The sequence below is a fragment of the Callorhinchus milii genome, unplaced genomic scaffold, assembly GCF_018977255.1.
Source record: "Callorhinchus milii isolate IMCB2004 unplaced genomic scaffold, IMCB_Cmil_1.0 Scaffold29, whole genome shotgun sequence".
Taxonomy (NCBI): domain Eukaryota; kingdom Metazoa; phylum Chordata; class Chondrichthyes; order Chimaeriformes; family Callorhinchidae; genus Callorhinchus; species Callorhinchus milii.
This window is the reverse complement of record NW_024704770.1, coordinates 1,559,199-1,587,197: the sequence shown is the minus strand read 5'-3', so window position 1 is coordinate 1,587,197 and position 27,999 is coordinate 1,559,199. Positions and strand designations below refer to the sequence as shown.

Genomic DNA, 27,999 nt, shown 5'->3' with positions numbered 1-27,999 from the left:
CCCCACCTCTGCGACCTCCTAACCCCCCCAACCCGCCCGCGCCCCCACCCCCCCAACCCGCTCCACGTCCCCCGACCCACCCGCCCCACCATTGGCGGCAGAGCCTTCAGCCGCTCCGGCCCCAATCTCTGGCACTCCATCCCCACAGTCACTCCGCCTCGGCCCCTCCTCAGCCTCCTTCAAGTCCCGCCATCGGTCAACCCCCTTTCCCCCCCCTCCCCCCCTTCTCCCCCGCACCCCCACCCCACCCCCGCCCTTGACCCCAGCTCGGGTCTGAAGCGCTGTCACTGTCCAGCGTCCTGGGACGTCCTCCGGACGTGAAAGGCGCTGCGCACGTGTCATGTTGTTGTTGTTGTTGTTGTCGTCGTCGTTGTTTTTGTTACTAAAATACTGTATCAATGAAGACTAATGAGTAGCGATGTGAGCAGCCAATCAGGGCGAGGGAGGCGGGGAGACCCAAGAGACTGACGTGAGGCTAGCCAATGGGGGCGGCGGGGAGGGCGGGAGTAACAGGCAGGCGAGCCAATCAGAGCGGGGCGGAGGAGCGGGGGCGGAACGAACGGGGCGGGTGTGCCAATCAGCGCGGGAAGAGGGCGGGACGGACGAGTCAGGCGGTCAATCAGCACGGAGCGAGGGCGGGACGGACGAGCCCAGGCGACCAATCAGCGCGGAGCGCGGGCGGGAAGGACACGCCAGACGGCCAATCAGCGCGGAGTGCGGGCGAGACGGAGACGAGCCGGGCGATCAATCAGCGTGGAGCACGGGCGGGACGGACGAGCCAGGCGACCAATCAGCGCGGAGTGTGGGCGGGACGGAGACGAGCCGCGCGGCCAATCAGCGCGCGCAGGTGGGGAGTAATCAGACAGGTGCCGGCAAAATGGCGGGTGGTCGGTCGCTGTGGCTGCTGCTCCCGAGCCGCGCGGCGCTGCTGATTGGCTCCGCCTCTTACTGGCTCGGCGTCTACTCGCTGACCGCCGCCATGAGCGGCCTGATGCTGCTGCGCCTGGCCTGCCAAGCCGTCAGAAGGCCGCGGGAGGTGTTCCGGTGGCGGGCGCGGCAGAGCCCCCCCTCCTGCCTCAGCGACCCGTCGCTCGGCACCCGCTGCTACTTCAGGGCCAAGGTACCGCCTCCCGCCTGACTAGGCCGCGGCTGCTGTGCGCATGCGCTGCCCCGGGGCTTCCTGGGAATTGTTGTTTCTTCCCCTCCCACAGTCCTGACTCCACGCACACATACAATATACACACACATACAATCACACACATACAATCACACACATACATACAATATACACACATATATACAATATACACATACATACAATATACACATACATACAATATACACACACATACAATCACACACATACATACAATATACACACATATATACAATAACACACATACATACAATCACACACATACATACAATATACACACACATATATACAATATATACACACATATACAGTATACACACACACATACATACACAATCTTACACATACAATATACACACCCATACATACGCACACATACATACACACACACATATATACATATACATACATACAATATACACACGCGCACATTCATATACATACACACATACACACACACACATACACACACATTCATATACATACACACATACATACACACATACACACACATTCATATACATACATATACACATACATATACACATACATTTACGCATACATATACACACACACACATACATATACATACAATATCCACACATATACACATACATCCACACACATGTGTGTAACATTTGTAAAGTGCCTTTGACGTCAGAAGGATGTCCCAAGACATTGACTAATCAGGGATTAGGAGCCGAGCGTGGAGGGTGGGATCAGGGATGGTGGAGGGTAGGAGGGTGACCGAGGAGGGCCAGAGGCGAGCCTTGAAGGAAGGGAGAGAGGTGAAGTGAATATGGAGTGGAGTTCCAGGGGGTGGGCACAGAGAGACTGAAGGCCCGACTACCAATGGTGGGGGGACCCGGCGGGACATGGAGCAGCACATGGAGCTCGAGCCTCCTGAGCGGAGGGAGTGGACAGGTTAATAAGGGGTTAGCAGGTCGGAGGGGCCATGGAATTGGAATTGAGGTAAGACATACATACACATAATAACAAACACACACGTACATCTGTTTACGCAGCAGTGAGTAGGGAACCCTCTCGCTGTGCGTTGGAGGTGTTGTCATCACGTAAAATGATTTACATTGAAGTTTATTCTGTGTCGCTCGACCCCCAAACCTTGTTGCACTCTTTCTCTCGTCCCCCCCCCTCCCGCTACCTCTTTCCCCATCTTCAGGTCCCGCCTGAAGACCTTCCTCTTCGACCGCACTCACGGTCACTTCCCCCTCCCCCTTGGCTCAGTGTCGTGCTCCGCCCGTCCAGTGCTCAAGTTGTCGTTGAAGCGCTTTGAGACGTCTCAGCAACATGATAAGGCGCCATATCAAATGCAAGGACTATTATAATTCATCACCTACAAAATAAGTCTTGCAGGGGTCCTGTTATGTAGTGGTTCTAGCACTTTTGCGATTCGATTCCCAGGCGGGTCAGGGCGAAGCCTAAGACAAGTTTGCTTACGCCACACGCACACCTCCGTTTACCCAGCAGTAAGTAAGAACCCGGTTGTTAGTCAATTGGCGGATCGCTTTTCCGCGGGTAATAATCCCTTCAAAAAAAACAATAGCAGCAATAATGTGGTCACTTCACGGCTGTCGGTGGAACAGCGCTATTTTTATTGTAACCCTCAATGGCGATTTTACATCCATCGCTCACTGAGAGTGATGGAGCAGCTGCTGTTGTAGACGAGGGGGAGAGATCGAGTCACACCGTCTGCTCTGTGCCTCCAGGACTCAGGGCTGCGGTTTCACTATGTGGCGGCCGGGGAGAGAACCAAACCACTGATGCTGCTCCTGCATGGCTTCCCGGAGTTCTGGTAAATACAACTGTCACCCAGGGACCGGTGTCATTGACTTCAGGCTGACGGCATCCTCCCCAAAAACCCCAAAACAGCTGACTTTATACAGCGCCAATCGCTGGTCAGCTGGGTGCCTGACACATGCGGAAACCCATCACTGGAACAGGAGTAGACCATTCGGCCCCTCGAGCCCTTGATACCCTGACCTAACAAACATTTGTTAGGTCAGGGTATCAAGGGATATGGGGCAAGGGCAGGTAATTGGAATTGAGGTACAGATGAGCCATAATCTTATAGAACAGTCTCATAAGAAGAGGAAAAGGCCATTCAGCCCATCGAGTCTGTTCCACCGTTCTGTAAGACCATCTGGACTTCAACTCCAATTACCTGCCTTTGCCCCGTATCCCTTGATCACTCAAACTAACCAACATCTCTGTCTCGAAGATGTGAATGGATCCAACCGTAATCCACAGCTTTCGGGGGAGAGAGTTCCAGATTTCCTCGTGCCTTTGCGTGAAAAAAATGCCTCCCGATTTCACTCCTAAATGGCCCCGAGCGATGATTTTAAGATGATTTTAAGCCTCCCTTGTTCTGGATTCCCCCACCCCCCGGCCACTATAGTTTCTCTGTAGCTACCCTATCGAATCCTTTTATCATTTTAAACACCTCAATCAGATCAGCCGCCCCTCAACCTTCTAAACTCAAGGGGAAGACGGACCAAATTTTGCACACACCTGGATACAGCGGCAAACACAGGAACGGAGAGGGCTATTCAGCCGCGGAAACCTGTTCCGCCATTCTGCGGCTGATCCGTGCCCGGTGTCTGACCACAGGTACTCATGGCGTCACCAGCTCCGTGAGTTCAAGAGCGAGTACCGTGTGGTGGCTGTGGACCTGCGTGGCTACGGCGAATCCGATGCCCCCACAGGAAAGGAGAACTACAAGATGGATTATCTGCTGACAGACATCAAAGACGTCATTGAAGCTCTAGGTATGAAGCAGCTCAGTTCTGGGGTCAGTGGCAGCTCAGTTCTGGCCACAACTATAATACATTATTATAATACAGTAATAATCCTCGTGTTTGATACAGCACCTTATGTCTTCGAGACGTCCCAAAGCCCTCCACGGGACACACTGCAAAGTGAATTGACCGTATGCTTTGTGGGCAAAATGCGGCAACCAATTGCGCACAATATATCCCGTGGAAGGCTTTGAAACGTCTCAAAGACGTGATTAGGCGCTGCAATCAAATGCAAGGATTGTTCTTAATATTACTTTCAGTACTTGGAACACCAATAATGTGTTCTGTGGGGACAGGTAAACCGGGATCACATTTTACTGGAACACATACATAGGCTGTCAACAACAGCAGCAGCAGCAACTTGCATTGATAAAGCTCCCTTCGCCAGACTGCACCGCACAGTCACCACACTTGGAATAATAATAATAATAGTCCTGGTGTTTGATACAGCGTCCCATCGCGTCTTCGAGACGCTTCAAAGGGCTTCACAGGATGCGCTGCAAAGTGCAGTGACTGTGTATTTTGTGGGCAAAATTTTGCGTTGCCACGTAAGTGGGGTTGTTTCTTGCCTTTCAGGTCAACGCAGCTGTATTCTGGTAGGACATGACTGGGGTGGTGTGCTGGCGTGGAACTTTGCGATTTATAATCCGGCGATGGTGGAGAGATTGGTCATCCTGAATGCTCCTCACCCAGCGAGCTTCCAAGGTAAGTTTCGCCCGCAAATTGCACGGTCGATTCACTTTGCAGCGTATTCCGTGCAGCGCTTTGAGACGTCTAGAAGGCGTGAAAAGCGCTACATCAAATCCAAGGATTATTATTATCATATTATTATCGCCTTCATCTCCCAACTGACCCACAATGAGCGTCAGTGTTGACGAGAGCTTATTTTTTTCTCTCTCTCGCTGTGTTTGTGTTTTGTCCGTCTGTCGCGCACCTCTAACGTCAGGCAGGTTTCCTTACGATCGACGATCGCTTTTCCGGGCGGGAGTAATCCCTCCCAAAAAAATAATGATCATTTGGTCAGTCAGTCCACTCAGCTGTTTGTGGGACACTGCTGTGAGCTATTGGCTGCCGCATTTCGCCCACAGTCTTTACCCTGTGAAGCGCTTTGACAAGTCTCAACGACACGATAAGGCACTATATCAAATGCAAAGATTATTATTTTTTTTTGTTCTGTGCTGAAAAATTCAGTACTCGCTCTCAGCTGTGGTATTTAGTCTATTTATAAAATCCCCCAACTCCTGACTATCCAGCACCCTAGGACGTCTTTCCGACGTGAAGGGCGCTATACAAGTGTCATTTGTTGTTGTTATATAAAGCAAGTAGAGGAGGATTTATAGATTTATATTGGACACTGCTGTGTGCAATTGGCTGAATTATAACCGAACTATAATAATAATAATCCGTGCATTTCATACAGCGCCTTCTCATGTCTTCCTGAAGAATTACAACAACAATAAGATTTAATTTATAGAGCGCCTTTCACGTCAGGAGGACGTCCCAAGGCGCTGGACAGTTGGGTCATGACCCGAGCAATGGGGGTAAATGGTCAGGGTGAGGGGAGGGAAGGGAGGGAGCGAGGAGAGGGGAAATGGTGAGGGGAGGGAAGGGAGGGAGCGAGGAGGGGGTAGAGAGTCGAGAGGGGAGCTGAAGCCACGGTTAAAGAGAAAGGTCTTGAGACCGGCCTTGAAGGAGGAAAGGGAGGAAGCGGCGAAGGCACTGGGGGCTGGAGTTCCAAAACCAATTATAACCGAATGCATATTTTATTCACAAAATATACAGTCACTACACTTTACAGTATATCTGGGAAATGCGTTGAGATGTCTCAAAGCCGTGATAAGGTGCGATATCAAATGCAAAGACTATTATTATTACTATTATTGTTAGTTCTGTGTAAAGCTACGGATGGGTTGGTTTGACCACTTGCTCTCTGTTTCAGACTACATGTTCCGGCATCCATCCCAGCTCCTCAAGTCCACCTACATCTTCTTCTTCCAAGCACCGCGGCTTCCCGAGCTTACCTTGTCTGCCAGCGATTTCCAGGTGAATCCTTTGTTAGGACCAGTTCCGAATCCTACCTGGTAATCGTTACCCGGTAATGCTAATCTCAAAAGAACGTCTTAAGAAATTTTAAGGCTTTGTAGAATCTTCCAGTTTTCTCTCTTTCGATTTTCTCCTCAGAAAATGTGGTTCCATTGTGTCTGCAGCTAATTGGAACGAGCCAGGAATCCTCACGTTTATCTGCCAGCACGCCTTAAAGCTCAGCACACACAAGATTTAAACCAGATAATAGTTTCGCCTACAAAATTTACAGTCAAGACACTTTACAGTACAATCTGTGAGGCGCTTCGAGACGTCTCGAATACGTGATAAGGCGCTATATCAAATGCAAGGATTATTATTATTATTAATCCAAATCTTTATCTGTTTATTTCGACAAAGAAGAAGTGCCCCTTCTCTGGTGTGACTGTCTTCTCTCTCTGTATCCCAGGCTATCAAGAAAGCATACACAAGCCGGAAAATGGGGATCCAGAACAAGAGCTACCAACTGACGGAAGCAGAGTTGGAAGCTTACGTCTACACTTTCTCCCAGCCTGGGGCACTGACTGGACCTCTCAACTACTACCGCAATGTCTTCAGGTGGGATTTATCTCCCGTGGGCTTTGTGCACAAAAAGGTTGACTGTTACTCTTCCACAGTTGTGAATTGTTTCTCGGCCAAGACTGTCTTAGGAGCTGCTTTGATCTTCGTGAAATGTTAATAATAGTAATATAATCCTTGCACTTGACGCAGCGCCTTATCACGTCTCCGAGATGCCTCCAAACGCTTCACGGAATATACTGTAAAGTGTAGTGACTGTACAAACAGTCATGGATTGGGTGACCCAATTATTATTTACTTTTTTTGAAGGGATTATTTTCCCCGGAAAAGGGATTCGCCATTCGACTAACAACCGGGTTCCTACTTACTGCTGGGTAAACAGAGGTGTGCGCGTGTGTGGAGTGAGGAAACTTGCCTAAGGTTTCGCCCCGACCCGCCCGGGAATCGAACCCGGGTCCTCTCGCTTGCGAGGCGAGGGCTCTGACCACTAAGCAGGACTTCACAGGTTGGAAATTGTTTCTAGGCCAAAGCAGTTTTAGGAGCTGCTTTGATCTCCGTGAAAGGTTAACGCCATATGTTTCCCCCTCAGCCTCGGAGTTCTTGGTATTTTTATGAGAGGAGAGTTGTATTGTAATCTCGACGACAAAGTCCAAACCTCGCAAGCGAGAGACCTGGGTTCAGTTCCTGGGCAGGGCCACACACTGGGCGAGTTTCCTTACTCCACTCGCCTCTGTTTACCCGGCAGTAAGTAGGAAGACCTGGCTGTTAGTCGATTGGCGGATCCCCGGGGTAATAATCCCTTCGAAAAAGAGTAATGAATCGGTCACTCAATCGACGACTTTGTGGGACGCTGCTGCGCGCAATTGGCTGCCGTGATTCGCCCACAAAATACACAGTCAAACCACTTTACAGCGTTTTCTGTGAAGCGCTTTGAGACGTCTCAACAATGGGATAAGGCGCTGCAGCAAATGGAAGGATTATTATTACTATTATTATTATTACTACAGTACCCACTCGTGCCACTAGAGCCTCTCGATGAGCTACAGTAACGCTGGAGCTCCTGTTAGACAGAAGAATACATTACTGTATTAATGTTTTGCTGATTTGACTTAATGTCAAGACGATTCTTTCTCGTCCTCCAACTTTCCAGCTGATATGATGACGATATTCCACAAAAGGCTGTGTCTCATGGCTGGATCCATTCACCTTGTCAAGACGGAGATTGGTAGATAATATAACAACAATAATATAGTAATAATCCTTGCATTCGATGTAGCGCTTTATCACGTCTTCCAGACGTCTCAAAGCGCTTCACAGAGTATACTGTAAAGTGAATTGACTGTGTATTTTGAGGGCGAAACGTAGCAGAAGTGTCCCACAAACAGTCATGGATTGAGGGAGCAAATTATTAATATTCTTTGAAGGAATTGTTATCCTCGGAAAAGCAATCCGCCACTCGCCTTAACAACCGGGTTCCTACTTACTGAGAGGTAAACAGGGCCTGTGGAGTACGGAAACTTGCCCAACGTTTCGCCCTCGTTGTTGTAAGGTCAAGCTATCGGGACATCCTCCCAACGTGAAAGGCGCTATACAAGTGTAATCTTGTTGTTGTAGGTCAAGCTATCAAGGGATATGGTGCAAAGGCAGGTAATTAGAGTTGAGGTGATCTAATAGAATAATCTAATAGAACGGCAGAACAGGCTCGAGGGGCTGAATGGTCTCATCCTGTTCCGATGTTCCGATATGCGATCTGTTGCATTACTGTTGAACTGCTCGTCACTGCTTAGCTCAGTTTCTGGTGTGTCACCAGTTTCTGGTGTGCGTCTATGGGTGCGAATCTTTTTACTTATTAACCGTGACTTAGAGTACTGCTGCTCATGATCTGATCCGTGCTCTGTGACTGGGAAGCCGGGGCCATTTGGTGTGGAAATGTGAGACCTCAGTGTCAGCTGTCTGCCTGCCCGCCTGTCTGTCTTTGAAACCTTAGGGAAGTTTCCTTATCCCACGCGCTTCTGTTTACTGAGCAATAAGTAGTGAGGAGGACAGTATCAGACTGCAAGAGGACATAGGCAGACTGGTAAAATGGGCCGACACGTGGCAGATGAAGTTTAATGTGGAAAAATGCGAAGTGATTCATTTTGAGAGGAAGAATGAGGAGAGGCGATATGAGCTGATGGTACAATCTTAAAGGGGGTGAAGGAACAGAGAGACCTGGAGGTTCATACAAGTAAATCTTTGAAGGTGGCCGAACAGGGAGATAAAGCTGTTAAAAAATCTTTATAAATCACTGGTTAGGCCTCAGCTCGAGACTGTGTTCAGTTCTGGGCACCGCACTTTAGGAGGATGTCAAGGCATTGGAGAGGGTACAAAGGAGATGTACCAGGATAGTACCAGGAATGAGGGACTTCAGTTATTAGGAGAGGCGAGAGAAGCCGGGATTATTCTCCTTGGACCAGAGAAGGTTAAGAGGAGACTTAATAGAAGTTTTCAAAATGATGAGGGAATTCAAGGAGAAACTATTCCCACTGGCGGGCGGGTCGGTAACCCGAGGACACCGATTTAAAATAGTGGTTAAAAGAAACAGAGAGGAGGTGAGGAGAAATGTTTTCACACCGCGAGTTGTTGGGATCTGGAATGCATTGCCTGAAAGGCCGGTGGGAACTGATTCGATAACAACTTTTAATAGAGAAGCAGATAATTATTTGGGGAGGACAAGTTTGCAGGGCTATGGGGAGAGCGCGGGGGAGAGTGGGGTTGATTTGGATGACTCTTTACAAAGACCCAGCGTAGACACGATGGGCCGAATGGCCTCATTCTGTGTTGTATGATACGATTCTATGATCGGGAATCAAATCCAGGTCCTCTCGCTCGAGCGAGAGTGCTCAGCACTATGCTACAGGACTCCACTCCACACATCTGCCTCTCGTTCATCATCTTTTTGCCTTCTTTTTCCCCTTTTCCCTCTCTCCCAATTGCAGCAACGTCCCTGCCAAGTGCCACAATGTGTTGGCGCCCACCCTGGTCATCTGGGGAGAGAAAGATGGAGCCCTGGAGGTGGGGATGACTGAGTTCATGGAGCAGTACGTACAGAACACATTTCGACTTAAGGTCGTGCCTGGCGCCAGTCACTGGGTCCAACAGGATCAGCCTGAAGTGGTCAACAAACTCATTTGGACCTTCCTCACAGAGAGCAATAAGTAACCTGGACTCTTCAATCCTACCTCAGAACAGCACGTCTAATAGATTTTTCCACAAGCGCGTCAATGAGAATAATTGGGCAATTTTATGTATTATATTCGCTAAAGCAGAAATGATCGGGGTTTATATGGGCCTAGCAGTGAGTATGATATATAATATATATAATAATATGTAAATGCGTCTATTACTGATCCAAATCGAAATGTTTAATCATAAGTTGCTGCTGATTGATCGATTGAAAATGGTGGATGGGTGGGTTGGTTGATGACAAGCTTAAAAGAATGACTGATGAGAGAGAGAGAGAGAGAGAGAGACGCGGAATGCACAGGAAGAAAGGATTGAATGGGGTTCAATTGGTTTCAGCGAGGACAGAAACGCCACCTACCTCCCCGCACAGGAGATAGTTTCACCGAATCCTAGAACGTTTCAGTACAGTGACAGCCCATCAAGTCTGCACTAATGCTTCTCTCCAAATGGGCTTATCAGTTCGTCTGCTCCGCACTCTCTTCGATGGGATAAAGGCACAAAGCAAAATACTGCGGATGCTGGAAATCTGAAATATAAACAAGCAGTCGCTGGGAAGGCTCAGCGGGTCAGGCAGCGTCTATGGAGAGAGGAAAGAAAGTGAGTCAACATTTCAGGTTGATGAGCTTTTGTCAGAACCTTTAATACGAATCGTGTTTCCCTGGTGGGGAACTGTGGGTATGTGCGGTGGGGCTTTTTTTTCGTATCGAGCTATATTACTATTGCAGGAGAAGGTCAGTGCATTTTGCGGTTGTTTTCTTCTGGACCTCCTATACTTGTGCAATATATAACCCGAGCAGTTTGTACACTTTTGTTTGTAAAAAAAAACTTTCTTTGTTTGAAACTTTGATTTGATCTTAATTGCGGACATATAATGATAATCCTCGCATTCGATATAGCGCTTTCATGTCTTCGAGACGTCTCAAAGCGCTTCACAGAATATACTGTAAAGTGAATTGACTGTATTTGAGGACAAAATGCGGCAATTTATAGTGGCAAAATGGGAACCAACTTTTCTGCGGGTAGCCATCCCTTCAAAATAAATAAATAATATTAATAATAATTTGGTCGCTTCATCCACGACTGTTTGTGGGGACGCCGCTGCGCACCGTGTTTCGCCCGCAAAGTATACAGTCAATTCACTTTGCAATATAATCTTTGAGACGTCTCGAAGACGCGATAAGGCGCTGTTATCAAATGCGAGGGTTATTATTATTACAGTGACGTATGAATCACTGCTTCACCTACAATCAAGCCAGATGTTTTGACGTTGATTTTTCAGTCATGCGAACTTCTTGCGATAACATACTTTATTTCAGTCTCTGATGATGCGTCCTGTCCAACGTCACAATCGAGGAAACATTCAAATAATGCAATCGTGTGCACTTGTCCAATCCTGCAATTAAAAAGAATGAAAACGGACTCATTTCTCGGATTTAAACTATCGTTTTTTTGGGGGGGGACTGGGAGCGGTTTCAAGGTGGAGTCCTGTAGCTCAGCGGTTAGAGCGCTCACCTTACAAGCGAGAGACCCGGGTTCGATTCCCGGCAGGGAGAAACCTCGGGCAAGTTTCCTTACTCCGCACACGCGCCTGATAATAATCCCTCAAGAAAGAAAACAATAATAAATTGGTCACTTCAATCCACGGCTGTTTATGGGAACGCTGCTGTGCGCAGTTGGCTGCTGCCATTTGCCCAAATATGCAGTCAATTCATTTTACAGTATATTCTGTGAAGCGCTTTGAGACGTCTCGACGACGTGATAAGGCACTGTATCAAATGTAAGGATTATTATTATTGTTATTATATCTGCTTAAGCGCTCCGAGACGCCATCCAGCCAGAAGGACACTATATGTAAATGCAAGTTGTTGGTTTGCTTCGAGTGCCTTCTCTGCCGATTCTTTCCACAAGACCGTTATTCTTCGTGTGTCGGAAAAAAAACCTACATCGCTCTGCTGCAGTTGCAGTTGGGTTGGCAGCCCTGCACAGACTCGCTGCATCGCTCTGTTGCAGTTGCAGTTGGGTTGGCAGCCCTGCACAGACTCGCTGCATCGCTCTGTTGCAGTTCGGTTGGCCGCCCTGCACAGACTCGCTGCATTGCTGTGTTGCAGTTGAGTTGCAACCTGCACAGACTCACTGCATCGCTCAGTTGCAGTTGCAGTAGGGTTGGCAGCCCCGCACAGACTCACTGCATCGTTGTGTTGCAGTTGAGCTGCAACCTGCACAGATTTGCTGCATCACTCTGTTGCAGTTGAGTTGGGTTGGCAGCCCTGCACAGACTCGCTGCATCGCTGTGTTGCAGTTGAGTTGCAACCTGCACAGACTCGCTGCATCGCTCTGTTGCAGCTGCGTTGCAACCTGCACAGACTCGCTGCATCGCTCTGCTGTCAATCACCCGCGTGGCCCGGGAGCTGTCAATCAAAGCCTCCTGCCTGCCCCGCCCCCACGCACAAGTCCCGCCCCTCACCCGCGCTGTGATTGGCGGTCAGGGGAGGAAGGGGAGGGGTCAGACAGCGCGCCGCTTCCGGTGGGCTGTGTGAGGCGGCGGCCGGAGACGGGAGGTCGGTGGTGAGGGGACTCGGGTCCAGACGGCGGCGGCGGCGGCGGGGGGGGGGGGACGCCGGTAACTCAGGTACGTGAGGCCGGGGATTCGGTGGGAGAACCTGGCGACCATTGCGGGCGGATTGGGCGGGTTTCGCGGCAATCGGGCGGGACGTAACGGCGATTGGGCGGTTCTCCCGCCCGTTTGGGCGGGTTTCACGCCCAACCGGGCGGTTTGGGGACCGGGCCCCGGCGTTGGGCTACTTTTGCGCTCCTGTTTGGGCGGCTTTGGGCTACAATGATGATTATGATGTATGTTTGCAGCCCAAGAGCTGTTTAAACCTATTATTATTATTTGCCTCAATGCTTAACATGTTTCTGCTGTGGGACGTCCCTCCGGCCCGAAAGGCGCCCCCGACGCACATCATTTTGTGGTGGTTGCAGCAACAAAAATATTTTTTTTTGGGGGTGGGGGGGGGGGAGTAAAAAAAAATAACTTTTGGGCTATAAGTGTACATCACAATTAATATTATTGTGTACGTTTGTAGCCCAAAGATTTGGTATTATTATTATTATACAGTATTTTAACTTATGCCCTCACCCCCCACCCACCACCACCACCAACCGCCACCAGGCTCTGACCCCCCCCCACCCCCACCACACCCCAAAAATCTCTTAATAATAATAATAATAATAATCCTCGCATTTGATAGAGCGCTTTTCACGTCGGGAGGACGTCCCGAAGCGCTTCGCAGAACACACTGTAAAGTGAATTGACTATATTTGTGGGCGAACGCGGCGGCCGATTGCGCACAGCAATGTCCCACAAACAGTCGCGGATTGAAAATGACCGATTTTATTATTGTTTTTGGTTTTGGAGGGATTTTCTCTCTCTCTCTCTCTCTCTCTGTCTCTCGGTTTCCTGGCCGACGATTCCCCCCCCGAATAAAATCGGCCGCTAACTTCGCGGCCGCCTGGGGGGGGGGGGGACGGTCGTCGCGTTGCACCGATCGTGCTGCCGCGTCTGCCTGCAAGCACGCGCAGTCGCTTCGCTCGGCAGTAAAACCCCGCGAAGCGCTTTGAGGCGGCCCCACCGACGGGGACTCGGCGATGAGAATACGTCGGGGTGTGCGTTCCCACGAGCGGAAGGAATTTCAAACCGGACGGTCGGGCTCGACCAACCTCATTGAACTCTTCGAAGGGGTAACAAGAAGGAGTAGACGAGGGGAATGCGGTGGATGTAATAATAATAATAATTATAATATAATTATAATAATAATAGCCCACTGAGCGGGGGGGGGGGGGGGGGCAGCGGACAGGTTGATGTGGGGTTAGCGGGTCCCGGAGGTTAGGGAGGAGCGAGGCAACGGAGGGGCTTTGAGGTCGCGGTCTCAATGCTGGTGTCATGGTTTTAGCGTTAATATTGCGGGTTGGCGGTGAGCAGAGGAGCGGAGAAATCAGCCGGAGCTCCTCCCTCCCTCCCTCCCTCCCTCCATCCCTCCCTCCCTCGTGAAACGATGACTGCGCGGGGGGGGAGGGGGTGGAATCAGTCCGTGGCTCGGGAACAGCACCGCTATCGGGCGGCGATCCCAGGTGCAGGTCGGGCCGTTTCGTCAGTTTAATTCGCTACGGTAAAGGTTCGTGTGTATGTGAGAGAGAGAGGGAGAGGGAGAGATGTGTGCGCAAGAGAGAGCAAGTGTGCGCGCGTGTGTGTGTGTGTAAGAGAGAGCTGTGTGTGTAAGGGAGAGCAAGTGTGCGTGTGTGCATGTGTGTGTGTGTGTGTAAGAGAGAGCTGTGTGTGTAAGAGAGAGCAAGTGTGCGTGTGTGTGTGTGTGAGAGGGAGAGGTATGTGTGTAAGAGACAGCAAGTGTGTGCGTGTGAGAGAGGTGTGTGTGTGTAAGAGAGCGAGAGTGTGTGTGCGTGTGAGAGAGGTGTGTGTGTGTAAGAGAGCGAGAGTGTGTGTGTGTGTGTGTGAGAGGTGTGTGTAAGAGAGCGAGTGTGTGTGTGTGTGAGAGAGGTGTGTGTAAGAGAGCGAGTGTGTGTGTGTGTGAGAGAGGTGTGTGTGTGTGTAAGAGAGCGAGAATGTGTGTGTGTGTGTGAGAGAGGTGTGTGTAAGAGAGCGAGAGTGTGTGTGTGTGTGTGAGAGAGGTGTGTGTGTGTAAGAGCGAGAGTGTGTGTGTGTGAGAGAGGTGTGTGTGTGTAAGAGAGCGAGAATGTGTGTGTGTGTGTGAGAGAGGTGTGTGTAAGAGAGCGAGAGTGTGTGTGTGTGTGAGAGAGGTGTGTGTGTGTAAGAGCGAGAGTGTGTGTGTGTGAGAGAGGTGTGTGTGTGTGTAAGAGAGCGAGTGTGTGTGTGTGTGAGAGAGAGGTGTGTGTGTGTGTAAGGGAGCGAGAGTGTGTGTGTGTGTGAGAGAGGTGTGTGTGTGTGTGTAAGAGAGCGAGAGTGTGTGTGTGAGAGAGAGGTGTGTGTGTGTGTGTAAGAGAGCGAGAGTGTGTGTGAGAGGTGCGCGTGTGTGTAAGAGAGCGAGAGTGTGTGCGCGAGGCTGGTGCGCGTAAGAGAATGTGTGGGAGAGGTATGTGTAAGAAGTGTGTGTGTGTGCGTGTGTGTGATGTTTGTGTAAGAGAGTGAGTGTGTGAGAGGGAGAGGTGTGTGTGTGTAAGAGAGTGTGTTAGAGAGCGAGATTGTGTGTGTGTGCGTGAGAGGTGTGTGTGGGTGAGAGAGTGGTGTTTGTGTGAGAGGGAGAGGGATGTGTGTGAGAGTGAAAGTGTGTGTATGTGAGAGCGCGAGGGAGAGTGTGTGTGTGAGAGAACGTGTGGGAGAGGGAGAGATGTGTGTGTGTGTGTGTGTGAGAGGTGTGTGTGAGAGAGCGAGAGGGTGTGTGAGTGAGAGGGGTGTGTGAGAGAGTGAGAGGGTGTGTGTGTGCGAGGTGTGTGTGTGAGAGAGCGAGAGGGTGTGTGAGTGAGAGGTGCGTGAGAGAGCGAGAGGGTGAGTGTGTGAGGGAGTGTGTGAGAGAGCGAGAGGGTGTGTGTGAGCGGGAGTGTGTGAGAGAGCGAGAGGTGTGTGTGTGTGTGTGAGAGGGGTGTGTGTGTGAGAGGGAGTGTGTGAGAGAGTGAGAGGGTGTGTGTGAGAGGGAGTGTGTGAGAGAGCGAGAGGTGTGTGTGTGTGTGTGTGAGAGGGAGTGCGTGCAGAGAGTGAGGGTTTTCCTTGTAACGCTGGAGCTGGGAATGCCTTTCATTCAGTGTTATTATAATAATAATAATAATAATCCTCGCATTTGATACAGCGCTTTTCACGTCGGGAGGACGTCCCGAAGCGCTTCACAGAACACACTGTAAAGTGAATCGACTGTATATTTGTGGGCGAACGCGGCGGCGGCCGACTGCGCACAGCGACGTCCCGCAGACGGTCGCGGGTTGAAAATGACCGATTTATTATTGTTTCCGGTTTTGGAGGGATTCTCATTGGGGCTCTGCGTGGATTGCAAACCGCGGGTCCGGCGTAGCGATGGGTGGATGGCGTCAGATCGGGTGGACTTGACGCGGTTTTTGCAGCGATCATGGTTGGAAATGTTGATCTGGTTCAACGATGAACTGCACCTGCGTTTGCCTCCGCGTCCGCAATCAAACTACTCGCTATCTAATCCGTCACCGGGCTGGGGGACGGGGGGGGACGGGGGACGGGGGGGGTTCCTTGGATAGCTCATCTCAGCCATGACACCTGCCAGCCGATCGCAGCCCAGCCCAGGCAGGACCAGTCGCTGGCGGGCGAGGGGATCTTACCACCCGGCTCCTGGTTACCCTCCAAGCCGAAGCCCTAAACGGGTAAGGGTGGTCCAAGCTGGAACCCCATCCCGCGGTCCCTTGGCCTCGCTCCCCCCCCCCCCACACCCCCCACTCGCCTCCTTCCCTGCGATCGTGCCTTCGGTCGCCCTCCCCACCTCTCCGCCTTCCCCCACCCCCTACCCCACCCCTCGCCCACGCTCGGGTCCCGACCCCCGACGGGTCCAGCGCCCTGGGACGTCCCCCCGACGCGAAAGGCGCTCCGTAAGTGTAACTTGTTGTCGTTATTGTCTCCTGCCAACTCGCACCTCATACTTTCCTGGAATTGGGTAACTCTCGGGAGTTCCCTGGATTAATGTTCCGGCGTAGGTCAAAAGTCCCGCGGCGCCATTCACAACGAGAAGGCAGTTCCTCTCTCTGTCTCTCTCTCTCTCTCCCGGAGCCCTGCCCAAAATGATCACTTAATTCCATGGGGTTTGCGGGTCGTCGCTGCGTGCAAATCCCCTGCCGCGTTCATGTACAGGGTACAGTCGCCACACTTTATTGAGAAGACGTGAAAAGCGCTATATCAAATGCCAGAATTATTATTATTATTATTATTATTATTTATACCCGTCCTACAATTGGTCTCAGGCACGCAGCTCTCGCTCGCAGGTAAGAATAAGTTGGTCAGTAAAAATATTAAAGAGCGTCACCGCGTTTCGCCCACAAAATATACCGTCAACTCACTCTGCAGCGTATCGCGTGAAGCGCTTTGAGATGCCTCGACGACGCGATAAGGCGCTGTATCCAACGCGGGGATTATTACTATTATTATTATTGGGGGACGGAGCAAAACAGAAAATGGGATTCGCAAAAATTAGGGCGATATAGTCGTGACAAATAGGTTTGGTTGAGGATTCCGGGTTCTATTCCCCGGCAGCGTGAAACCTTAGGCAAATTCCCTGACTCGACACACCTCTGATTACCGAGCAGTCAGTAAGAACCCGTCAGTCACGTTTGACTGATCGCCTTCAGGAGGAAATAATCCCTACAAAAAATAAATGAAAAATAACTTAGTAATGCAGTCGCTCAGTCCCCGAGTGTTTGTGGGAGGGGACACTGCTGTGCGCAATTGGCTCCTGTGTTTCGCCCCAAAAGTGCACAGTCAAAGTGTATCCTGTGAAGCGCTTTGAAACGTCTCGAAGACGCTGGGTTAAATGCGAGGGTTATTGTCAGTGCTGTAATGGGGGGTACAGTGGGTGTTCTGGAAGAAAAGGTAAGGTCAAAAATGGGCCGAAGGGCCTTCTTCATCCAAACCCATCTTTTGATCTCTCTGTGCTGAACGACTGGTCTATCTTTCAAGGTTAACAATAAATGATCCTTGCGTTCGATAAAGCCGCCTTATCGCGCCTGTGGGGCGTCTCGAAGCGCTTCGCATGCCCGCGCTGCCAAGCGCAGCGACCGTGGGCGAAACGCGGCAGAGCCAAGCGCGCGCGTGCGGCAGCGTCCCCAAAACAGCCGCGGATTGAGGGATCAGATTATTTTGGGGAGGGATTATTACCCGCAGAAAGCGAGCCGCCAACCGACTAACCAGCGGGTTCCTACTTACTGCCGGGTACGCGGCGGCGTGCGCGCGTGGTAAGGAAACGCGTCTGAGGTTTCGCCCCGCCCGGGGATTGAATTGGAAGCAGTGACATGAATAGAAACGACTTGAGTGGGGTGGTGTGACTGAGGGATTGAATGGGAGGAGTAAATGAGAAAATAAGTGGAATGTATTATTCCCTCGAGGCTTTGCTTGGCTCGATCTCACTCGCAGTGACTGAGCTCCCATTGTACAAAACATCGAGCCTCGAAACCTGGGAGTGTCAGCGTCACAAAGCAACGTGTGTCGGCGCCGCTGAGATGTGAATTCCACCGTCTCGGTTGGGCGCAGATCTGGACGCGGGACGGCTTTTCTCCACCAACTCAACGGTGGCCTTTGAAAGGTTCCAATTCGCAGCAGCAATGTTAAGAATAACAATCCTCGCATTCGATGCAGCGCCTCGTCACGGCACAAATGCTTATCGAAGAGGATCAGCTGGAGCCAGAGAATTGGGCACGTTTTGGTTTGGGCCAACCGGGTCTCTTGACGCACGCTAAACCCCATCGCCGTTGTTCTCTTTGACCGTGCCTTCAGCTCCCCTCTCGACTCTCTTCCCCCTCTCGCTCCCTCCCTTCCCTCCCCTCACCCTGACCATTTTCCCCCCTGCTCGGGTCATGACCCAACTGTGCAGCGCCTTGGGACGTCCTCCTGACGTGAAAGGCGCTTTATAAATGGAATCTTGTTGTTGTTAAGCGTGTCCAAACCCAACTGGAGTTCCATGGATCTCACCTACACAATCTCCGAGATAGATTGTTGGAATGGAATGCTCTCTCTCTCTCTCTCTCTCTCTCTCTCCCTCCCTTACCTAATTCCGGACAGTATTAGGCGCAGGTTGGCAAGAGCCAAGGCTTGTGGGGGAGAGCCAGGAGCCTAACCAGCCAAAACCACACCGTGTTTCCATTGAGAGCCCTGTCTGGCCAGGCGTTCCCGCTGCTTGTCCGGCTCGGATCGCCCTCCCCGTTAGGGCTTTGGCTTGCGGCATTAACAGGAGCTGAGGGGGAGGATTCCCTACCCCCACCCAGTGACTTTCATCTGTAACTGTTTCGCGTTACGAGGCCTGTTATTTTCGTGATAAGTCTTATCAGCTTTATCTTCAGCGAGAGGAAGTTTGATTCCCGGGCGGGTCGGAGCGAAACCTTGGGCAAGTTTCCTTACTCCACACACCGCTTGACCTCACAGTAAGTAGGAACCCGGTTATTAGTCAATTGGTGGATCGCTATTCGCTATAATTCCTTCAAAAACTAATAAGAACTTGGTCGCTCAATCCACGACTGTTTGTGGGGACGCTGCTGTGCGCGATTGGCTGCCGCGTTTCACCCACAAAACACACAGTTAATTCACTTTACAGTGTATTCTGTGAAGTGCTTTGAGACTCCTCAGCGACATGTTAAGATGCCGAGTGAAATCCAGATTATTATTATGATGTTGTTAAATGGGAGATCTGTTTTACATCAAAGCCCTTAAAAGTATAGTCATTTGCGGTTTTTATTTGCCACATGTACTGCAGTTCGCAATTACTTAATATCTCAAGTCCAGTAAACTTGACTAAGCTTCCCGTTCTTTGTAGAACTGAAGATAGGATCAACATCATTTCCCCTTCCTGGTAGATATGAAGATAAGATCAACCTCAGGGTTCAGTTTGCTTGAACCGAGAAGTTTAAGACGAGATATATTGTTCTAAGAGGTTTTCAAGAATGTTAAATATGGGGATGGAGCAGGGAATTGGGATCGGAACAGACGGCTCCACTGGAGGAGTTAACGCCAGCCCAGGCTTGATGGGCTAATGGGCCTCCTCCTGTCCTGACCTTCGTACGAGGCGCTTTTCGTGATCAGAAGGGATTTTCTCTGTCCCTCCTGGTGTCCTGGGCAACAGTCCCCCCCAAACAAAATCGGTCCCTCGCTTCATTCACTTCGCCCATCAAAACAAATACACCCGTCAATCCACTTCACAGTATGTTCCGTGAAGCTTTGAGACGTCTCAAAGACGCGATAAGGCTCCGTATCAAATGCAAGGGTTATTATTATTGATGTCTGCAAACTGGCCGTTGCACAGGCCAGCAAAATACACGATCACTACATTCACAGTCACAGCTCGTGAACTGCCGTGAGACGCGGTAAAGGCGCGGATATCGAATGCAAGTACTGTTCTTTCCTCTCAAAGACGTCCTGGCGTTTCATTCAGGAGAAATATTCAGATAAATCCAGGTGTAAATGGGGCCTGAGGTTCTTGCGCAGTACAGTTACAAGTTGCTATGTGTGCCATAATGATTTCGCTGCTCTGAACCGGTTTCTTATCTACGTCCTTGCCTTGTGCAAGATCAGGAAGCGAGTTAACAGTTTCCACTTTATTGCTGGGCTCGTGGCCGGGCGGGTAAGTGGAGTTAGGTTAGAAGATCAGCCATGATCTTATTAAATGGCGGGGCAGGCTCGAGGGGCTGAATGGCCTACTCCTGCTCCTATTTCTTGTGAGCGGACCTGGGTTCGATTCGCGGCGGGGACGAAATGTTGGGCAAGTTTCCCGACTCCACACATCTTTGTTTGCCTGGCAGTAAGTAGGAGCCCGGGTGTTAGTCGATTATCGGGTCGCTTTTCCTGGGGTCATAATTCCTTCAAAAAAAGCATAATAATAATAAAGAGGTCACTTCAATCCACGACTGTTTGTGAGACATTGCTGTGCGCAATTGGCTGCCGCGTTCGCCCACAAATATACAGTCAATTCACTTTACAGTGTGTTCTGTGAAGCGCTTTGGGAACGTCCTCCCGACGTGAAAAGCGCTATATCAAATGCAAGGATTATTATTATTATTAAGCGCAGGTTGGCAAGAGCCAAGGCTTGGGTACCCCAGAGCGTTTCTCTCTCCTGGTGTCCTGGCCAACAATCTCCTTAAAATGACATTGTTGGCCAGGATAGGAATGCTGCCGGACATCTATTTTATATGGAGAGTACCGGTTAGTGTGCTTGGGTTGCCAGCGAGAGACCCGGGTTCGATTCCTGGCAGGGCAAAACATTGGGCAAGTTTCCTTACTCCACACACCTCTGCTGACCTAGCAGGACCCGGTTGTTAGTCGATTGGCGGATTGCTTTCCTGGGGTAATAATCCCTCAATAATCCCTGGTCACTCAATCCACGACCGTTTGTGGGACACCGCTGTGCATAATTGGCTGCCGCATTTTGCCTACAAAACGAACAGTCACTCCACTTTACAATATATTGTGTGAAGCGCTTTGAGATGTCTCAACGACGTGATAAGGCCCCAACATCAAATGCGAGGATGAGTACTATTATCATACAGTACTGGGACGACTGGTAGAGCACAAGTATTAGAGTAGAAGTATAGAGCGTTAGGGATGAGGACTAAAAATGAAATGCAAATTACTTTATGTTTGTTTCTTTCGCTCGCCGCTCTCGGGTGCTGACGCAGCGAGCGTTGTCAGTCCTGCGGGAGGATCTAAGAGAGACAGCTGAGAGCATGGGGGCTTGCGAGATGCAAGAGGGAGACAAGGTACCGGACTGTTGGAGAGGAGCTCAAGCTGAATAGCAAGTAGTATTCAAGGCGTTTTTGCTTTCCGGCTTCTTCCGAGTGTTTTCTCCGGGAACTTTGCCAACACCACAAAATAGATTCCAACGCCAACAACGAGTGGCAACTTGCATTTCTAACAACTTGCATTTACATGGCGCCCCTTCACCTGGATGGCACTGCCTGAAAGGCTGGTGGCCACAGGATCAACGGCAGTTTTCAAACGGGGAATTGGATAGGTACTTGAAAAGGGAAAAAAAAATTGCAAGGGGACGGGGGGGGAAGGGGGGGAAAGAGTAGGGGAGTGGGACTGGTTAGATAGCTCATCCAAAGAGCCGCCACAGGCTCGATGGCCCAAATGGCCTCCTTCCGTGCTGTAATATTCCTTGATTCTATGATTCTAATTATATGCAACACGCACGCGCACGCACACATTGACTTGCTTCTATTTCGTGTGTTGGTGTTGGAATTTGGAGTTAGAAACCGCAGGAACGTACGACGCTCGGCCTCCGACGCCGAATGGCGTAACGTTGCGCTGAGTTCTCGTGGGCTGACGTGAACTTCACGCAGACTGAGTCGTAAAATATTCACCTTTCCCGGAGGCTTCCTCTGCGTGCGTGCGTGTGGTGTCTGCTCGGTGTGTGTTCAGTGAGCGCGCATGTTTGCGTATTGTGTGCAGTTGAGTGCGTTTCTCCGCGTGCTCGTCTCGGATCCCGCCACGTGCAAAAATGGCCTTCTACTCCAACGTCATCTCGGAGGCTAAACACAACCCTAAAGTCCTTTCTTCCACCACCCACTGCCAGGAATCGAACCCAGGTCTCTCGCTGGCAACCCAAGCACACTAACCAGTACGCTACATATAAAATAGATGTCCAGCAATGTTATTTTAAGGAGATTGTTGGCCAGGACACCAGGAGGGAGAAGCACTCTGCCGTCCCCAAGCCTTGGCTCCTGCCAACCTGAGCTTAATACTTTCCGGAAAGATAAGCAAGAAGCCGGGATAGTGTGAATTCCATTCCAACAATCTTCCTATCACTGTAATAATAATCCTTGAGACCGGCGCCTCCCATCCACTACCGCCCATAAAATCCAAATCATTCAGAACTCCGCCGCCCGCGTTCTCACCCGCACCGTACTCCGCTCCCCGATCCCCCCAGTCCCGGCCAGACTGCACCGGCTGCCCGTCCCAGAGAGGATCCACTCAAGATCCTCAACCTTGTATTCAAGTCCCTCCACTCCTCTGCACCCCCCCCCCCTTAACTTTCTGACCTCCTCTCTCCTCAAAACAGTCCCCCGTTGCCTTCGTTCCTCCAGGTGTGGCCTCCTCCTCGTCCCCCGAGTCCTCCGCTCCACCCTCGGCGGCCGTGCCTTCAGCCGCTATGCCCCGAGGCTCTGGAACTCCCTTCCTCGCTCCCTTCGTCTCGTTCCCTCCCTTCCCATTTTCAGGTCTCTGCCGAAGACCTTACTTTTCGACCGCGCCTTCGGTCACCTCCCCCCACCACCCCCCCCCCACCACCCTCGGCCCCGGGATCCGTTACTGCGATGCGCTCTGAGACGCCATCCGGAGTGGAGGGCGCTATATAAATCCAAGTTGTTGTTGTTGAGTATCAGCGTATTGAGTATGTGTGTGCGTTGAGTGAGTGTGTGTTGAGTATGTGTGTGTGTGTACGTGTTGTATGTATGTTGGGCAGCTATTGAGTGTTGTTTGTATTGCAAGGCTTGCCTATCTAATCTGCAAGATTACTTTCTCTATCGCTGAGACCAAAGTTGAATCAAAGCCGCCTGGTGATTCAGACTTCACGGTTATTTCAAAGATTTGCGCAATACCTGTGACACCGTGGCATTTCATCCGATTCCAGGCAGGTGTGCAAAACCACAGGCAAGTTTGCTCACATCCATCCCACACATCGCTGTCTACCTCGCAATAAATTGGAACCTGGTCGGTTGGTGGATCACTTTCCAACTGGGATGGGTAGAACTTGCGTTCTCCTGGGCCCCCCGTGGCTTGCGTTTCTTCCCGGGTGCCGCGTAGGACTTGCTGAAATGGCCAACGCTCTCCCCACCGTTAGTTTTCTCTTGCGAACCGTTGTCGTTGATGCAACAATATGGAGCATTGGTTAGCACGCTTGCTTCGAAACTTCGGGGGAGGTTTCCTTACTCCGCACGTCTCTGCTTACCTCGCAGTGAGTCAGTCGGTTGTCAGTCGGACAGATGTAATGACAATAATCCTTGCATTTAAGGCAGTCGATGGTTCGCTTTACGGGGGTAATAATCCCTCAAAGAAACAAAAATCCACCGCTGTTTGTGGGACACTGCTGTGCGCAACAGGCAGCTGCGTTTCGCCCAGAAAATACAGTCACGTCCACTCTGCAGCATGTTCTGTGACGTGTTTTGAGACAACCCGACGACGTGATAAGGCGCCATATCAAATGCAGGGATTATTACTAATATTATTATCGTTTCCATCTCTCTTTGCAGCATGAATGCGACGGCACGTTGACAAAATTCCACACAGCTGTGGAGGTGCAGCTACAAACAACCATGGTACGTGATCACTGTGCGAGAAACACGCTGAGCGCCTTGTTTCGCTGTGTGTGGAGTCGGGGCAGGCGCTATCCTGTGTGCGGTTTCATTCTTCGTGTGACCACACAAAGCGTGTAACAAGCATCGGATAAAATCCTTGGGTAAACGTGTAGCCAGAGAGCAGAGAATGGGATTAGAGTAGAGAGCTGCAGTGAGGGAGTGAGCCCCAGCACAGACACGACGGAGATAGAGAGAGAGAGAGAGAGAGAGCGCAGGGAATGGGGTTAGAGTAGAGAGCTCCAGTGGGGGAGCGAGCCCCAGCACAGACACGATAGGGAGAGAGAGAGAGCAGGGAATGGGGTTAGAGTAGAGTAGAGAGCTCCAGTGGGGGAGCGAGCCCCAGCACAGACGATGGGGAGAGAGAGAGAGAGAGAGAGAGCAGGGAATGGGGTTATTGTAGTAAAACTGCTAGTCTTGAAAGCGCTGATTTGATTTCATTTGTACGTCACCTCATGTGTCCTATCTTTATTGAAACACTAAAGCCCCCGTTCCTTTGCGGATCTGTTGCAGATGGTGGGAATACTAATCGGTGCTGCTGTCACCGTGCTGCTGATTGCCCTGATCATTCTCATCGTATACAGAAGGTTTCAACAGCGAAGTAAGTCAGCGTCGATAGAATCCGAGTCTGTTCCGACACAGAAACAACAACAACAACAACAACAACAAATGACCCTTACACAGCGCCTTTCACGTCAGGAGGACACCCCAAGGCGCTGGACAGTCAGGGATTTTGATCCGAGCAGGGGGTAGGGATCAGGAGAGGTGGAGGGCAGGGAGGGTAGGGTAGGAGGGTTGACCGAAGCTGTGGTCGAAGAGGAAGATCTTGAGACGAGCCTTGAGGGAGGCGAGGGAGGGGTCATTGCAGAGGGACTGGATGGGAGGGTGGGGGCAGAGAGGCTGAAGGCCCAATTGACGATGGTGGGGCGGTGGGGGCCGGACGGGGGATGTGGAGCAGGTCAGAAACCTGATCCGACCATCATATCCCGCTGGAGTCCTGTAGTTCAGGTTAGACCACTCGCCTCGCAAGCGAGAGGACCCTGGGTTCGATTCCCGGGCGGATCAGGGCGAAAAGTTGGGCAAAGTTTCCTTACTCCACACACTCCTCCGTTTGCCGAGCAACAAGGAACAAGCAACAAGGAGAAACCTGGTTGTTAGTCCTGTAGCTCAGTGGTTAGAGCACTCGCTTTGTAAGCGAGAGACCTGAGTTCAATTCCAGTCAGGGCCAAACCTTGGGCAAGTTTCCTTACTCCACACAGAGCCTAATAATAATCCCTCCAAAACTAAAAACAATAATTAAATTGGTCATTTTCAATCTACGACTGTTTGTGGGACATTGCTGTGCGCAATTGGCTGCCGCGTTCGCCCACAAATATACAGTCAATTCACTTTACAGTGTGTTCTGTGAAGCGCTTTGGGACGTCCTCCTGACGTGAAAAGCGCTATATCAAAATGCAAGGATTATTATTAGTCGATTGGCGGATCGCTTTTCTCAGGGTAATAATGGCTTCAAAATAAATACATAAATAAATAATAATTTGGTCACTCAATCCAGGACCTCCTTACCTCTCCTCGCACCTCCCTACCTCTCCGATCTGCTTAAACACCCCCCCACCCACCCATCCACCACCCGCTGCCTCCCGTTCATCCCTCGACCTCTCCACCATCAGTGGCATTGCCTTCAGGCGCTACGCCCCTAACTACTGGGACTCTACTCTCCCTCAATCCCTCCGCCTTGCCCGCTCCCTCCCCACTTTCAAATCCCGCCTATCCTTCCTTTTGGGTCGTGCTTACGGTCACCTGTCCCCGTGGCTCGGGGTCTGTCGAGCGCTCCAGGACACTACCCCGCGTGAAGGCCGCTGTATAAACTCAAGCTGCTGCTGCTGTTGTTTATTGGCGGGTGATCAATGTGCTTTTCGTGGAGTCCTGTAGCTCAGTGGTTAGAGCACTCGCTTTGCAAGTGAGAGACCTGAGTTCAATTCCAGGCAGAGGGCGAAACCTTGGGCAAGTTTCCTTACTCCACACAGAGCCTAATAATAATCCCTTCAAAAACCAAAAACAATGATAAATCGGTCATTTTCAATCTACGACTGTTTGTGGGACATTGCTGTGCGCAATTGGCTGCCGCGTTCGCCCACAAATATACAGTCAATTCACTTTGCAGTATGTTCTGTGAAGCGCTTTGGGACGTCCTCCCGACGTGAAAAGCGCTATATCAAATGCAAGGATTATTATTATTATTATTATTATTATTTCTCACAGAGGTTCAACCTCAGGAATCGCCAAAGTACAGATTCCGAAAACGCGACAAGGTGATGTTCTATGGACGGAAGATCATGAGAAAGGTTTGTAACTGTAACCGCGTATCCGAAAGCTGTGAACCGCCGAAGATTAACGAAACAAGGTTCAAAGGTGGGAGTCCTGTAGCGCAGTGGTTGGAGCGCTCGCCTCACAAGCGAGAGGACCCGGGTTCGATTCCCGGGCAGGGAGAAACCTTGGGCAATTTCCTTACTCCACTCGCCTCTGTTTCCATCGCAGTAAGTAGGAACCCAGTTGTTGGTCAATTGGCGGATTGCTTTTCTGGGGGTAATAATCCCTTTTAATAAAACAAAAAAAAATATTAATGCTGTCAGTCAATCCATGACTGTTTATGGGACAGTGCTCTACGCAATTGGATGTGCACAAAATATACGATCAATTCTGTGAAGCGCTTTGATATAGCGCTTATCATGTCTTCCAGACGTCTCAAAGCGCTTCACAGAATAGTCTGCAAAGTGAATAGACCATTTCTCCAGCCAGACATTCATGTTTGTTTTGATCACAGCATATTCTGTGAAGCGCTTTGAGACGTCTAGAAGACGTGAAAAGCGCTGTATCAAATGAAAGGATTATTATTATTATTACTCACTTGCACGCGGCACTGGGAGTAATCCAGAGATCACCACCTTTGAGGTCCTACTCTTTAGCTTGTTCCCTGACTTCTGACACTCTCCCTGTAGGATCTCAGCCCTTTTTTTCCCCCGACATCGTGGATCCCATCATGGACTTGGCTTCAGGATGTTCCCCTTCCCCCTGTAGAATGTTTTGCACCCGTTCCGTGGTGTCTTCAGCCCTGTCAACATACATGTGAAACTTTCAGTAATTTGTTTATTTGGGATATTTTTGTGATTGGCTTCTGGGCCGGGCAACAAAGTGCAGTTCATCAAAACTTGAAGCTCCGGCCTCCTGCCTTGTCCCTCGTGCCCTCCGCTCCGCCATTGCTGGCCGCGCTTTCAACCACTACACCGCGAAGTTCTGGAACGTTCTCCCTCTATCCCTCCGCCTCGCCCCTTCCCTCCCCATCTTCAGCTTGCGCCTGAAGAACTTTCTCTTCGACCGTGTCTATGGTCGCCTCCCCCCCCCCCCTCCCTTCCCACCGGCTCAGCATCGTGCTCCACCACTGTCACTGGGACACTACCCTGCGTGAGGGGCACTGTGTAAATGCAAGTTGTTGTTGTAGTAAGGCTGCTCCTCAAATGCTTGTTGGATGGGGCAAGTGTTTCCACCTTAATGACTCACAGTGTGAGACTGAGTGCCGGACCCCTGATTCTGCCTGCTTTGTCCCTTCGCCTCGCCTCCTTCAAGGTCCGTCTCAAGACCCTACTCTTCGACCGGTTCCCCCTCCCAACCCCTGTCCTCCAACCCCTCCTAATCCCGACCCCCGGCTCGGGTGCGGATCCCCGACTGTCCAGTGCCTTGGGATGTCCTCCCGACGTGAACGAAGCTGTGTAACTGTGATGTGTTGTTGTTGTTGGTGGTGGTGGTGGTGGTTCGTGACCTGTCAGTGCCTTCTCTTGTCTCTCTAGGTGTCACAATCCACGTCTTCGCTCGTCGGGACTTCCTCGCGACCCAGGTTGAAGAGGAAACAGAAAATGCTGATCATTGCAAAACGGTAATGGTTAGCTACAAATGCAGAGATACACAAAGACATAGAAACAGGAGTGGTCTGTTCAGCCCCTCTCGAGCTTGTTCTGCCATTCTATCAGATCATGGCTGATCTGTACCTCAACTCCAGTTACCCGCCCTTGCTCCGTATCCCTTGATTCCCCCGACCTGACAAATAGTTTCTCTGTAGCTACCGTATCAAATCTCTTTATCACTTTAAACACCTCAATCAGATCATAA

At 50.6% G+C, this 27,999-nt stretch overlaps 2 protein-coding genes and 1 non-coding gene across 3 annotated transcripts; all 3 read left to right on the top strand.

The window, feature by feature from the left end:
- The first annotated feature begins 870 nt into the window (after positions 1-870).
- Positions 871-11,217, top strand: LOC103189823 (epoxide hydrolase 4). The gene is made up of 7 exons (XM_042344731.1): positions 871-1,120; positions 2,884-2,969; positions 3,785-3,942; positions 4,549-4,677; positions 5,912-6,015; positions 6,464-6,612; positions 9,552-11,217. Exons 1-7 carry the CDS (start codon positions 878-880, stop codon positions 9,772-9,774), a joined length of 1,092 nt encoding a protein of 363 aa, XP_042200665.1. The 5' UTR covers positions 871-877; the 3' UTR covers positions 9,775-11,217.
- On the top strand, positions 10,796-27,999 carry LOC121851100 (patatin-like phospholipase domain-containing protein 6). The gene is made up of 6 exons (XM_042344621.1): positions 10,796-10,817; positions 12,384-12,427; positions 23,734-23,799; positions 24,349-24,436; positions 26,098-26,180; positions 27,681-27,999. The coding sequence occupies exons 1-6, from the start codon at positions 10,796-10,798 to the stop codon at positions 27,768-27,770; spliced, it is 393 nt and encodes a 130-aa protein (XP_042200555.1). The 3' UTR covers positions 27,771-27,999.
- trnav-uac lies at positions 11,280-11,351 on the top strand. The gene has a single exon. It is a non-coding gene; the product is annotated as a tRNA-Val (tRNA).

Bases quoted from the DNA above. Each gene is read 5' to 3' on its own strand.
- LOC103189823 (XM_042344731.1), top strand. From the start codon at position 878: ATGGCGGGTGGTCGGTCGCTGTGGCTGCTGCTCCCGAGCCGCGCGGCG. The intron at 4,678-5,911 runs GTAAGTTTCGCC...TCTCTGTTTCAG, and splicing joins TCACCCAGCGAGCTTCCAAG to ACTACATGTTCCGGCATCCA. The intron at 6,016-6,463 runs GTGAATCCTTTG...TCTGTATCCCAG, and splicing joins TGTCTGCCAGCGATTTCCAG to GCTATCAAGAAAGCATACAC.
- LOC121851100 (XM_042344621.1), top strand. From the start codon at position 10,796: ATGGGAACCAACTTTTCTGCGG. The intron at 10,818-12,383 runs GTAGCCATCCCT...ACTCGGGTCCAG, and splicing joins GGGAACCAACTTTTCTGCGG to ACGGCGGCGGCGGCGGCGGG. The intron at 26,181-27,680 runs GTTTGTAACTGT...TTGTCTCTCTAG, and splicing joins GACGGAAGATCATGAGAAAG to GTGTCACAATCCACGTCTTC.